The sequence below is a fragment of the Notolepis coatsorum genome, assembly GCF_963971535.1.
Source record: "Notolepis coatsorum genome assembly, chromosome: 10".
Classification (NCBI taxonomy): domain Eukaryota; kingdom Metazoa; phylum Chordata; class Actinopteri; order Aulopiformes; family Paralepididae; genus Notolepis; species Notolepis coatsorum.
In genome coordinates, this window is record NC_140174.1 from 5916839 (window position 1) to 5931886 (window position 15048).

At 41.9% G+C, this 15048-nt stretch overlaps 1 protein-coding gene across 1 annotated transcript in view; it reads right to left on the reverse strand.

Annotated features, from left to right (window-relative positions):
- The window catches only part of ccz1 (CCZ1 homolog, vacuolar protein trafficking and biogenesis associated), a 39161-nt gene that overhangs the window by 11933 nt on the left and 12180 nt on the right, over positions 1-15048 (reverse strand). The window contains 5 exon segments of the mRNA XM_084323250.1: positions 1479-1540; positions 2921-3002; positions 6779-6954; positions 9303-9386; positions 13783-13830. Coding sequence (XP_084179376.1) covers positions 1479-1540; positions 2921-3002; positions 6779-6954; positions 9303-9386; positions 13783-13830 — 452 coding nt within the window.

Genomic DNA, 15048 nt, shown 5'->3' on the forward strand with positions numbered 1-15048 from the left:
CAGATTTTATTTATTGTCAAAAGTATGCATAATGTTGTGTTAATTCCACGACAAGAGATATGTAATGTTAATTAACTGAAATTATTCAGTTTTTTGGGGGGGGGGAAACCCTGCATATATCGGTATCGGAAATTAAGAGTTGGACAATATCGGTATCGGTAAAAAAGCCAATATTGAACATCCCTAGCTGTAACCGATGTTGTGCCTGCGCTTGACCTTTGCGTTAATGGGTGCAGGTGGCATTTAAGATGTCCTGATGTTGTGACTAGGCGGTTTAACAACAGTGGCCTTTCTCAGTGGCAACACAGGTTCCCATGGGGCCCAACCGCTCTCTCTCTCTCTCTCTCTCTCTCTCTCTCTCTCCATTACCCAACTCTCTTTCTTTCCCTGTCTGTCCGTCTCTCCTGCTTTTGTGTGCAAACATTTGAGCCCCTCTCCCTCTCAATCCTCCCATCTTCCTCCTCTCTCTTTCTATCTGATAGTCTCACTTCATTCCAACACTGCCGTCATTCTCTCTCTCTCTCTCTGTAGTTTGAAAGCAGTGGAGTACAGTACCAGCAAAGCTCATTATCGTCCGTGGCCTAAAACCGCATGATGTTGGCACACTCTCACACTCACACTCTCACACGCACGCAAACCTGCCTGATCTGCAATACCCGTGTGGGTAAATAACCATACAGTGCATTATGCTGCAAATCATCATGTTGTCCCACAGATTTGCAAGCCAAGCCCCAAAGCGCCTCAGTTGCCACGCAGATCCTAATACTAATGAAAACGACAGTCCTTTGGAAACGGAACACGTGGAAATTATTCCGCCCCAATTGAATTATTGCGGCCCCAGAGTGAGAACAGCGGAGGACCGGGGCAAACAACAACCACAGGATCTCACAGATCAAAAAGGATTCAATTAACATGTAACTAACTACAGGCTTTTCCTCAGTCAATCAAGCCCCCGGTTTGGTTTGGAGGGGGGGGGGGGGGGGGGGGGTGTTCTACATAACAGGATTTTGTTGTTACAACCATTCTTCATTGCACACTGATGAAGGCCGGACGGTCTAAAACGTTTTGTGCGTATTAAAATAAAACGATATTCCTTGAGTGCGGTCCCCACCCTTTTTTCTACTCTTGGGGGTTCTACATAAGCCACGCCCAGATACAGAGAAGGAGGGCTTCCTCCTTCCAGACGAGAGAGGCTTACCTCCAGGCATGCGTTGTTCATGGGACGGGGTAGCACGGTGTGCAAGCTCACTCGCTATTTGCATATCAATAGCGCCGGTCGTCAGGTGTGTTAAATACGTTCTCAGACACATTCACACCTACCTTGTTGTGAAGACGTGTTACATTCCATTCGTAGAGGCAATTAGGCACTGTCTTTAGTCTGTGCCCAAGCGAGGGGACATTAAATGCGCATTCGCGGGAGCGCGCATGCACGTGGTGCGTGTCACCCCAGATGATTTCAATAACGCACCACTGCTTACCTCCCGTAATGTAGGAGATTCCCTGCCACCTCCGGCCTCAAGGGCGAGTCCCTTCCAGCCAGCTGGAGAGGGAGAGGGAGAGGGAGAGGGAGAGTGAGAGTGTGACTCCAAGAAGTCATTTTAATCGGCACCCCACACCAAATCAAATCATCCCCAATAACCAGCATCACCTTTTCCAGCCAGAACCTCCCCCTCTCACCTGTAATAACTAACCTGGGGCATAAAAATAGACCGCCACCTGACCTTTGACTCATCGGGATCCCTAGCAAGAGCATCCAGAAGCTCCAACACATCCAGAACTGTGCTGCTAGGCTCCTGATGAGAGTGTGGAAATATGATCACATCACACCCATACTCCATTCCCTACACTGGCTCCCCGTCTCCTCCAGGATTGAATACAAGGTCTCCCTCCTCACCCATCAGTGCATCCACAGCAATGCCCCCTCCTATCTAAAAGGAGCTCATCGCTCCCCCACACCTCTGCACCATGGGTGACCGGGCCTTCTGCTCAGCTGCTCCTCGGCTGTGGAATGGAATATATATATATATATATGCCCTCCCCGACCACCTGAGAGCACCACAGTCCGTTGAGGTTTTTAAAAAAAAGGGGCCTAAAAACATTTCTTTTTACCAAGGCATTTGCCTGAATTATTCTTTTACTTCTATTAATTTGATTATTATTATAAATTTTTATTTTTACGTTCTTCCATTTCATTGGTTGTTTTATTCATTTGAATTGTTTTTACTCATTTAACTTTTTATCTTCATCTCCTGTAGCACTTTGAGATTTTCACAAACATAAAGTGCAGTACAAATTGAATTTATTATTATTATTATTATTATTATTATTAACCCTTTCACTGCCACACGACAGAAGGTTAACCCTTTACTATCACACAACCGACGGCGATGCTCCATCATTAGCATCATTAGCTCCGCTCTGTATTGTCACAGTGAAAGGGTTAACCGGCTGTCGTGTGGCAGTGAAAGGGTTAAAGACTCAAATCAAATGACACACTGATAAAAACCAGTTCCTTTCCTTTGCGTTACCGCTAGGTTTTCAAACGAGTGCTTCACAGGTGACCTGTGGTTACACAACACGGCAAGTCTGCTGAGGACCGTTACGGCATGATGGTGTAACAGGGGAGCAGCGTAGCAGAATAGGAATGCACAGTAAACAACCCATACGGTGAGAATAGAGGGAAAGATTATGCAGAAGTTCAAACAGCAACAGTGATGTTCTCTCCTTCTTCTTCTCCTCCTCCTCCATCCCTACCTCCCTCCTTAATCACCCAATCTATCCGCTCATCTTCTCTTTCTCCATGTCATTCTCTCTTCTCTCTCTAAGTATCTCCGTTACTCCAGACCCCCCTCCATCCATCCATCCATCCCTAGTCCCACCCTTTTTCGGCTCAGAGTGCCTGGGGAATAGGGAGTCTCACCTCTGGTTCAGAGTGCCTGGGGAATAAGGAGGTGGTGAGGTACTTGTAGAGAATCCTCATGTCATCCTGTTCCAGTCCACTCCTGCGGACAGAAACCACACACACATCTGTATTTCACGACTTTAACCCTGAAAATGGGTAACACTCCAGGGAACTATTAAAGGCTATTAAAGGGTGGTATTTTGTTCAAATAAGTTATAAATAGCTCTACATTCTGACAGCCATCACTGATATGGAGCGTTTTGGTAATAAGTAACACTTACAGAACCTTTAAGTCTCTCAACACACTGTGTTGCACTGAACACATTCAACATGCATGCAATCTGTTGCAGCCCCTATTGAAAAAACCAAACCTTGACCCCACCCTGCACAGTAATTACAGGCCCATTTCCAACCTTTTCTGTCAAAAATACTCGAAAAAGGTTGTACCGTGCCAATTGTCTCCCTACCTGCACCAGAACAGCATCCTGGAGACATTTCAGTCAGGGTTCAGGACTGGCCATAGCACAGAATCAGCCCTCCTTAAAGTGTCAAATGACCTACTCCTCGCCGCTGACAACCGTGACTGCTCTGTTTGAATGCTGCTTGACCTCAGCGCAGCTTTCGACACTGTTGATCACACCATTCTATTCGATCGTCTCCAACATGGGGTTGGTATCAGTGACACTGCACTAGCATGGTTCTCCTCCTATCTCACAAATAGAATCTTTGCTGTCAACATCGCCAACTGCTCCTCCCCCTCAACCTCCCTCTCCTGTGGGGTCCTGCAAGGGTCCATCCTTGGCCCGATCCTGTTCTCTCTTTACATGCTACCCCTTGGTCCAATCATTCAGAAGCACAACATCTCTTTTCACTGTTATGCTGACGACACACAGCTTTACGTTTCCCTGAAACCTAACAACCAGTCTCTACTTAACAGTCATGTCCTGCCTGGATGACGTTAAATGTTGGATGGCACAAAACATTCTACAACTAAATCAAAACAAATGCGAAATAATCCTCTTCGGTCCCACAGACGCTGTCACCACCCTTACCAACAGCCTTGGCAACCTGTCCTCCCTGGTCAAGCCTTATGTCAAGAACCTAGGTGTCATTTTTGATCCACAATTTAAATTCAACAGACTAGTGAACTCCGTGGTAAAAGCATGTTTTTTTCCAACTACGCACCATTGCCAAACTCAAAGCCCTTCTCTCCCCTGCAGACCTTCAGAGAGTCATACACGCCTTAATTTCATCTAGATTAGACTACTGCAACTCCCTCTATATAGGCATTAACCAGTCTTCCCTGTCCCGCCTACAACTGGTACAAAACGCTGCTGCCAAACCCGCAAGAGAGACCACATCACCCCTGTCCTTGCCTCCCTTCATTGGCTTCCAGTACGCTACAGGATAGATTTTAAGGTTCTCCCATTTGTTTTTAAAGCCCTTAATAGTCACCCCCCCTCCTACATCTCAGACCTCCTGTCCCCCTATTCCAACACCAGGTCCCTCAGGTCAGCCGATCAGAGGCTCCCGACAGTCCGGAGGTCTAACCTCAAGCTCAGGGGGGGCCGTGTCTTTGCTGTCGCAGCCCCTGAACTGTGGAACAGCATCCCCACCTCCATTAGGCTTGCCCCCTCGATAGATGCCTTCAAATCGAGGCTCAAAACCCACTTCTACCTACTAGCCTTTCCCGTTCACTGACTCATGCCCTGTTTTCCTATGTGTTTGCCTGTGTGCCCTCCCATAAAACGGAGTGTGATTGTTGTCAATATGTATCTATGTGTATCTACCCTCTGACAGCACTTTGGTTGACACGTGTCATGTTAAATGTGCTATATAAATAAATCTGATTGATTGATTGATTGAACTCAAACTGTGTGAGAATGTGGTTGTATCTGGAAAGTTCTTCAAATAGCATAATTAAAACTAGTGGTGGGACTAAATTAATTTTTTTATTCAATACTTTATAGTAAATTAATCTAAATTAATCACATTTTAATCGCATATCAATATTTGATGCGAAAAGCAAAAAAATTCAATTCAAATGAATTTTGGTATACGAGTGAATCAATGAATATATATTATACATACGTTTAAGCAGCAAAATCCTGTATTAGCTACTACACAGACCAATGCCATTTTTAACAAAGTGCAGCAATATTAGGAATAATATATAGCGCAAAGGACCTTTTGTAAACTCAAGCACTTTTGAAGTACATTCCAGAACAGTTGACCATTGAAAAAAATAAAAACTCTTGATTGATCTCAATTTCTCTTCTCTTATTTTTTTTTTATGAACAAACCAGACTAAGAAGAAAAGTAATTTGCGATTTATTATACTTTATACTTATAGCACATGCATGAGTCTGGTCTCTTTTGAATATATATATATCCACATTTGTCTGTACATACCTGCATATAGTCCTTTCTACATATCCACAATCCTTTTTACATATCTGTAGATACTATATATATCTGTACATATCCCTTACCTACTCTTAGTAGTTACGCTGCTGGCCAGTATGACTACTACCATAGTGGCTTTATACCTGTATCACTGTTCATATTAAAACTACAACTCTGTACCTACATCTGATAGCACTATACTCAGTAGTACTAAATTTCATGCATCATGGATGAGCACCACACGTACATTTAGCAATGATGCTGATACAGTCCGACTGCACCAATAGCAATAAAAGATGGGATTTGTCCAACAGGAAGTTGGTCTCAATGAAATTAAACACCACTAGACGAGGCCAATTGCAAACCATGTTTGAACTAAATTACTCATCTTCCTGCCTCCGTTGAAGGCTAGTAATGTAGAGGTCCCACAATGCAATCAGAACTGCTCTCGGTCAGTTCATTAGCAATCACATAATCCCCCCACTGCTTACACGTGGAGTGGGCCCGACTGACAATTAAATGCAATTAAAAGGCATGTCCGGATGCCCGTTATCCACAAAAGAGGATTACAGATAGTATTGAATGTCGCCCTGTGTCTCCTCAGCCGGGTGTTATGGGATCAGAGGCTGCAACAATGGCCACCTAGACACACATTATCGGGCCAAAGGACTGAGTAAGGGGCTCATTCTCATCTAATCCAACAACGCAGCAGCAGCTCGCCGCAGGCCCAGGACAGTTTGTCTTAGATATGTCATATTTTCAGAATATGTCATCTTGTCCTTTTCTTTGTAGTCTTTTTTTTTTTTTTTTTTTATCAATCTTGTCAGATACGAAACCTATCTTTGTTTTCATTTGTCATTACAAACTGGTGTAGAGGGAGCTCTCTCTCTCACTTTCTGGTCAGACGCTCGTGTTTCACTCGTCTCCGATTGTAAACTGAGGATACTTTCTGTGGCTAAACTACTATCTGAATTTCTACAGTTCACTGTCTTGGCTCCTATTAAAATATTCCATGAGTGAGTGAGAGTGAGTGAGTGTGAGTGAGTGAGTGAGTGAGTGAGAGTGAGTGAGTGAGAGTGAGTGAGTGAGTGAGTGAGTGAGAGTGAGTGAGTGAGTGAGTGAGAGTGAGTGAGTGAGTGAGTGAGAGTGAGTGAGTGAGTGAGTGAGTGAGTGAGTGAGTGAGTGAGTGAGTGAGAGTGAGTGAGTGAGTGAGTGAGTGAGAGTGAGTGAGTGAGTGAGTGAGTGAGTGAGTGAGTGAGTGAGTGAGTGAGTGAGAGTGAGTGAGTGAGAGAGTGAGAGAGTGTGAGAGTGTGAGAGTGTGAGAGTGTGAGAGTGTGAGAGTGTGAGAGTGTGAGAGTGAGTGAGTGAGTGAGTGAGTGAGTGAGTGAGTGAGTGAGTGAGTGAGTGAGTGAGTGAGTGAGTGAGTGAGTGAGTGAGTGAGTGAGTGAGTGAGTGAGTGAGTGAGTGTACCATATGAGCTGGTCGTTGTAGAGGAACGCGGTGTATTTGACCAGGCTGACGCTCTCCTCCACTCTGTTGACGAACGACTGGATCTTCAGGTAGGTCATCTTATCCAATGGGAAGAAGCTGATGCCGCTGAAGACATCCAGCAAGTCACAGGACTGGAGGTGGAGCGTCTGCAGATACTGGACACCCCAGGCAGAAAGGCGCAGGGGGGGGGGGGGGGGGGAGAGACATGTGCGGGACACACACACACACACAGGAGAGGGAAAGGAGAACGGGGTTAGTTTACCTGCCCACTAGACCAGTGTTTGCTTACAATGCAATAAAGATGAATGGCAGCCGACTGCTGCCGCGCGGTACGACGGGGGCGCTCTCTGGAAACGCAGACGTCACCCTCAGGAAAGAGACGAGAGAGGCTCTGATATCGAACCCGCTGCGACATGTACACCGCCGCGCGGGCTCACTCCGGACCGCTGGCTCTTTGGGTTACGTTTTTTTGGAGAGGGAAGCCGCCGCTGTTAAGTTAAAGAGTACCCGAGGATGTCCCCCTGATTGGAATTGAATTATTCAGGCGCGCGGCGCAGGGGGGTAAAGCGTCTCTGTGGACCTGCCTGAAAGCTGTAGCCTTGCGTTCATCATCGCGGCAGTATAGCGAGATGGCTGCCAGTCACCGCCGCACTGGGGGATCTCTCTACCTAATCAATAACGACGGGAGTTTGATGGGAGATGTGGTCTTCATTGTTATAGACAAACAATGCACCCGCACGTTTCTTTGCTTTTAGCTAGATTGAGAATTCAAATGAGCCTGACTTGATGGTTTGAACGCTACAGGCAGATGGGGGTATGTCACCCAAATCGGAGTTGATGCGTCGCTCAAACGTGTAGCATAGCAACGCTGATACTAACCGTTTCAAGTAAGTGGATTGGAAATGCTAAAAGATGATTTTTAGCGCCACAGGTATAGTTAATTAAATAAAAACACCTAACCTAGTTTGCTAGTTAGTAGATTAGTCAAGCTTTCTAACCAACCATTTGAAAGATTTGGTAGTTTATTCCATTGCAGCAAAAATAATTATTGTGATATAAATAAAATGGTACTTTACAAGCGTGATCTGATCAAGAGTCACATAAGATCAGCCAATCAATCACAGCACGATATTGGAAGTGCGGCAGTTGGTTACACTACGGGCGGATTGGGAATTATTTGGATGCGAAGGGTAAAGGTGATATGACACCATTGACTGGGTTTGAACACTGGTGGAACCATTTGGCATAGTGTACAGTAAGTACACAACTCAACAAAATATATAACATACGGTAGGTCTAGTACGGTAGTTACTAGTTGTTTTTAGACATGCCATGCTAGAATCTGTAATGCTGCAACAGCGATCTCTAGGCAAAAAGTGCACCTCTTTTTAGTTTTGGTCTGACGCGCGTGTTGGAGTCGAGTTGGGATAGCGAGGGGTTGCTATTGCTGGACTCTGACCCAGACCAAAGCCAAAAAACGTAAACAAAGTGCAATACCAAGGGGGGCTGTTTTGTATTAGTTGAACGTGGAGTAAATACAAGGCTAACGCAGGTCAGTAAATAGGACGACCTAAAATGTAGTATCTCATGTATAACCCTAACCGTACCACTGCCCCTACCTTAACCCTAACCTTACCTTACCGCTGCCCCTACCTTAACCCTAACCTTACCGCTGCCACTACCATAACCACTCATTAGATGCAGTGCATGACACAACACATGAAAAGGCCTGTCAGTAAATGGTGGTGTTACAGTGTAGGCTGTACTTAAGTTAAACAAGCTATCATTTGACACACAGTAGCAACCCCTATATCAATATTTACTTCCAAAAGAGTAAACTTCAATTTGACACCACTGAGTGCGTGGACACTAGCAATGCACTGTCAACAGTATTGACGCCGGGCAGGCTTGACAGACTGCGAGAGCCTCCCAGTGTGTGTCTACTACCATTATGTTATCCATTTATATTTACACTTGTCAAAAACCAGCCCAAAGTATACACAAGGCAAAATCAAATAGTCTGTATCCAACAACACATAACAATTATAACTTATCCACCTAGCAACGAGAAACACTTGTCAGTAAACAAACAACAAAATCGACTGTTGCACCTGCTGACTGCCTCCCAATCGCACGCATAATCTCACTCTTCTCTCCTCCCCCTAAGCCCCCTCACCTATACCTCCCTCTCTTCTCTCTCTCTCCCTCTGGTTCTCGCTCTCCCTCTCTCTGGTTCTCGCTCTTCCTTTTTCCCTCTCTCCCTTTCTTATTGTTGTCCTTGTATACTATTGCTACTGTCATTTTGTATTTTATTTACTTTTATGCAAGTACATAACCTTGTTTTTGTTACAGCCTCCCACCACCCCTTCCCACAAAAGGCCTTTGCTTTTTGGACAGGCTGCTTTTGTATATAAGAATTTGTTCTTAATTGCTTGCCTGGATAAATTAAAAAATAAAAAAAAAACATGGGATAGGTTGTGTTGGTTGGTTCTTTTCTGTTTACCCGGTAGAAGAACTTCTCAAGCTTCTGGATGAGCAGCTCCACGCCGCCGACTTCCATCGCTCTGCCAAATGTACCGTTGAAGAGCTAAAAGTGGACCAGAAGAAAATAACCAACATTACAATATGAATCCGTCTCCTCGGAAGCAGAAGCAGTGGATTTTCTCAGAATATAAATACCGTTGTGTGAATCATTACATGCACTATATTACTCGCAGAGAAGGATTTTATGTGCTGCCTGCGGGGCAGATTTGTTTACATTTGGATTACGGATATGGTATAAAAAAAAATTAAAGGGGGAATACCACTAATTTTAAGAATTTACATACATGTTCTTCCTGTGCCCCAGGACAGTTCAGTTAGTATCTGTGAACACGCACCACTCTCTCCTAAAGCTAGACATCAGAGAGAGAACCCTCTAATCGGTGAGGTAACTGGGATGTCAAATCTGGGGCTGCTCCATAGACAATGAATGGGGCTCTGACTTTGTGAGGCCATAAAATGTTTGTGTGAGCTCTTACACCCAAATGAGGTTTTAATTCCTCAGGCTCAGACCTTCTAGCGATGCTAGAACAGACAGCGGTGGGCAACCTTTTTGGGCATGGGATCTACTTTGCCCTCGTCCAAGACTGGAGAGATCTAAGTTACAATCGCCAGGCCAGGCACACGGAGTGACAATAATTCACCACCACTTTCTAAGTCTCAGACATAGCCTGGCTAATTATAATAATTCAAACGTAAAATTGGTCCATACTTACTATCTGGGGAGACAAGCATGTGCACGTTGATATTATGAAACAATACAAATGTATCACGGGAACTTTACCGATTAAATCAATAAGATTATCTATACTTAATATTACAATTCAAGATGAAGGAAACTACCGGTATACAAATGATCAGTGATCAAGAGGTGTATTTTACATTTAAGAATACATTACATTACATTTAAGTCGTACATTGTACAATGCAAAATATTGAAATGTATTCTCTCGTCAGAAGCAAAAATGTGTCCCAAGCATTCGATTCTATGAGAAAATGTCCCTCGGCTCGGCCAGTGGACGTCCTGAGTGATAATGAGGTCAAAACAATAGCGCAGCCAAAGAGCACAGCTGACACTTTGACAGACAAGTCTCATGACATGTCAGATACAGGCGATGCCCGATAGAAGGATGAGTGCCAACTAGGTGTTGTCAAAAATATCGATTTTTCGATACATATCGATTCTGAATATTTAAAACGGTTTCAATACTCATTTCCCGCAATATGGATATTTAATTATTCATAAAAAAAATTAAAATTAAATTTCTTTTTTTTGTATAAGGAAGTTGCATTGTTTATTTCAATACCTGTAATAGTACAGTAGTCCACACACACACACTCAGCTAAGTTGGAATATGACTAATACAAACAGTTCAGTTTGTCAGGTACATGCAACACAGATTACAGTGTTTTAGGGCTGTCCCCGACTAAGGATTTGGATGGTCGACTATGATTGGCCATAATTTGCCGTTAGTCGACTAATTGGTCGAATAAAAAAATAAATAAAAAAAAAAGTATAATATTTTTAAATTTTCATATTTCTTTTTTTTATCATTCCATTTGGGCTGTGGGGGGTGCTTAATGTCTGAAGGAGTCGACTGAAGGCTTCTTATCCTCTGCAAAAGCATGCAATTGGTCCACTGATGGATACATCTTGATATTTGTCTAGTCTAGTGTGTTCATTAGACGGGTGAAATCCTCTTTCAGTGCCTCTGTGCCTGTTTTCGTAGGCAGTTAGGCACGCTTCTAGGCCTCTTTTAATTTGGAAAGAATGATAAAAAATTATAATAATAATATTAGAATATTTTTTTTTTATATATTCGACTAAGAGTCGACTACGGCTCCTTTCGACCGATTAGTCGACTAATCGACTTATAGGGGTCAGCCCTACTGAGTGTTTACATCTGTCTGCTTGAGAAAATACCATGTTCTGCAATAAAAATTATTGAAGTGAGATGAACAGACTGAACGTTATTTTATTAGATAAAACAGACAGTTTTACTTTGCAGTTGAAAAAAGGTAATACATTTTATTTGATAAAAAAAACATGTCTTATGTTATGATGAATTGAAAATGGGGGACCCTGATGTAAACAAGACAAAAGTCTTTCTCTGGTCTGCATCCCCTTAACAATTGTGTGTATTGAGCTGTACTGTATTGTACCCATTCTGCAATCTGTTAATACAAGTTGCAATCAATCAATCTGTTGGTCACGCTGGAGCTTTGAACCCGTCGGCGGACAACAAAAGAATTAGAATCCCTCTTAAATGCTCAAAAAGGACATATTTTCAGAAATCGATAAAAATAGAAAAATGGCCATTTCTAGTGCTTTGACATGTAAGGTATACGTCCCCCAACTTGCTAAACCTAATACGACTTGTAAATACGTTTAATTCTTGCTAGATGGTATGATTGTAATAATCTCCATTTGCGATAAGAACTACATCGCGTCACGAAACGCACATACATGGACGCGCGCACACACAAACAGCGCATAGGTGTTAATCACTGAGTGATCTAATATGCATATTCTTCAGCGCGAGAGGGGGGGGGTTGTGTTTCTCACTGTCTGTCGTTGATAATATAATCTGAAGAGGTCCTGCATTATTATTATTATCATTCTCGAGAATACACGGGACCCGACGGAACGTTAATTTATGTATTAAAAGTAGTCTAACATGCTTTTCATCCTCGCCCATGTATATACCCACGTCGCGCTAAAACAACATAACTACTGTATGGCAGAGACAGAGTGCGTGTGTGTACGAGTTATGAGTTATCTCGCAGTTCATTCAAGCGTGCATCACGGTGATGACAGCTCTCTAGAGTAGAAAGGTGCGCTCACAGGGGCGTAGCTGGAGATTCTGGGCCCCATGAAAGAATCAATTTGTGGGCCCCCAATCTATTAAAAAATGTGGGGCCCCCAATCTATAAAAAAAATTGGGGCATTTGCTGGGCCCTCGGAATCATCCTAACCCCCCCCCCCAGTTACTCCCCTGCACACACACACACACTCTCTCTCTCTCTCAAACAGAGAAATCAAAAGAAATCAGTACAACAGAAGGAATTTCTTATACAGTCTTGTACAGTGGGTGACAATATTGTCACAAGGAAAGATGAAATTACATACCTAGGTTTCATGTCTATCTATATCTCCCTCTCTCCCTCCATCTCTCCTCTGTATCTCCCTCTTTCTTTCTCTTCCTCTATATCCCTCTCTCTCCCCCTCTATCTCTTCTTTCTTTCTTTCTTTCTTTCTCTCTCTTTCTATTATATTACTATTATATATCTATCTAAATATCTAAACCTCTGTCTATCTAGTGTGTGTATGCATGGCATCAAATCAAAGTGTGTGTTGCTGTAGGCCTGCCTGTATTGATCAGTCACACTATACCCCAATTCAGCCGTAATTGTTCCCTGCTGGGCCTTTGTTTCATGGTGTGAATTAGTCATTGACATTGACATTGACATCACATTGCATTCTGGGAAGGAGTGTAGTTCCCTTATCATTAGCTGAATTCACTGAATTATCTTCAGAGGCTCCTGCTGCAAATTGGTAATGACTGTACCAGAATGTTTGATAGGACATTGATTGAAAACTATCGTCTCAAATTTGACAATTGATGGCTTATTTTGAAGGTATGAATCTGTAATTTTACATTATGTAACAAAAAAAAAGAGAATATTCTGAGAAGGTGGAGCTAGAAACTCTAGACCTCAGGGGGTTAACACGCAGTACTATTAACTTTACTTAATTTCTAAGATTATATCATTTAGTTATTTTTATGTGTGATCTAAAGATAAACAAAGGGTTTTAAAAGTGTAATTATCTTCTCTTATAGTACCAGAGAGAAGCTGAGGAAAATCAACCAGCAACAAATTATTATTAAAATATATATATTAATCTTTTTTTTCTTCTTTTTTTTACATTTTAAGATTGAACCTTTTTCCCCGTGGTATCGAAAATGGTATAGAATATCGATACTTTTCAAGGTATCGTATCGAAGTTCGAAATTCCAGTATCGTGACAACACTAGTGCTAACATAACCTTCTCCAGAACAGTGTTTTTTCATGCCTCACAGACTCACACTCCTCCATGAGACGTTAAAAAATTTGACACTCTTGGCCAGCCACGGATATTCCTCCTGACTTTTTATGGCCCAATTGATTTTTTTTTAATCAGGGGGAAACGCAATTTAATTTCTCTGCATGTCTTGCACATTATGAGAAGCGACAATAAAGCTGACTTTGACTTAAATGTCCCTACAAACAATTGTGCAACAGCCAACAAGAGATGCACACACACACGCAAAACAGGGGATCCAGTGAAAGCCCGCGAAAAAAGAAGGCTCTTTAAGAACCAGACTACCAGAAGGGCATGTGGGGACGGTCCACAGTCAACCATACAATCAGTTGAATCTAAAAGCAAACGGATGCTCACCTTGTACATACTGTAGCATTGCCTCAATACTGCGCCGTAAACCGTGTCCTGGACAGGGAAGAAACGTTTAGTGATTCAAATAGAGAACATTACATGTAAAACAACACAGGGGAATATAAGTTTAAGTGTGATTCAAATAGACACCATTACATGTAAAACAACACAGGGGAATATAAGTTTAGTGATTCAAATAGAGAACATTACATGTAAAACAACACAGGGGAATATAAGTTTAGTGATTCAAATAGAGAACATTACATGTAAAACAACACAGGGGAATATAAGTTTAGTGATTCAAATAGACAACATTACATGTAAAACAACACAGGGGAATATAAGTTTAGTGATTCAAATAGAGAACATTACATGTAAAACAACACAGGGGAAGAAACGTTTAGTGATTCAAATAGAGAACATTACATGTAAAACAACACAGGGGAATATAAGTTTAGTGATTCAAATAGACAACATTACATGTAAAACAACACAGGGGAATATAAGTTTAGTGATTCAAATATAGAGAACATTACATGTAAAACAACACAGGGGAATATAAGTTAAGTGTGATTCAAATAGACAACATTACATGTAAAACAACACAGGGGAATATAAGTTTAGTGATTCAAATAGAGAACATTACATGTAAAACAACACAGGGGAATATAAGTTAAGTGATTCAAATAGACAACATTACATGTAAAACAACACGGGGGAATATAAGTTTAGTGATTCAAATAGACAACATTACATGTAAAACAACACAGGGGAATATAAGTTAAGTGATTCAAATAGAGAACATTACATGTAAAACAACACAGGGGAATATAAGTTTAGTGATTCAAATAGATAACATTACATGTAAAACAACACAGGGGAATATAAGTTAAGTGATTCAAATAGAGAACATTACATGTAAAACAACACAGGGGAATATAAGTTTAGTGATTCAAATAGATAACATTACATGTAAAACAACACAGGGGAATATAAGTTAAGTGATTCAAATAGAGAACATTACATGTAAAACAACACAGGGGAATATAAGTTTAGTGATTCAAATAGACAACATTACATGTAAAACAACACAGGGGAATATAAGTTAAGTGATTCAAATAGAGAACATTACATGTAAAACAACACAGGGGAATATAAGTTAAGTGATTCAAATAGAGAACATTACATGTAAAACACAGGGGAATATAAGTTTAGTGATTCAAATAGATAACATTACATGTAAAACAACACAGGGGAATATAAGTTAAGTGA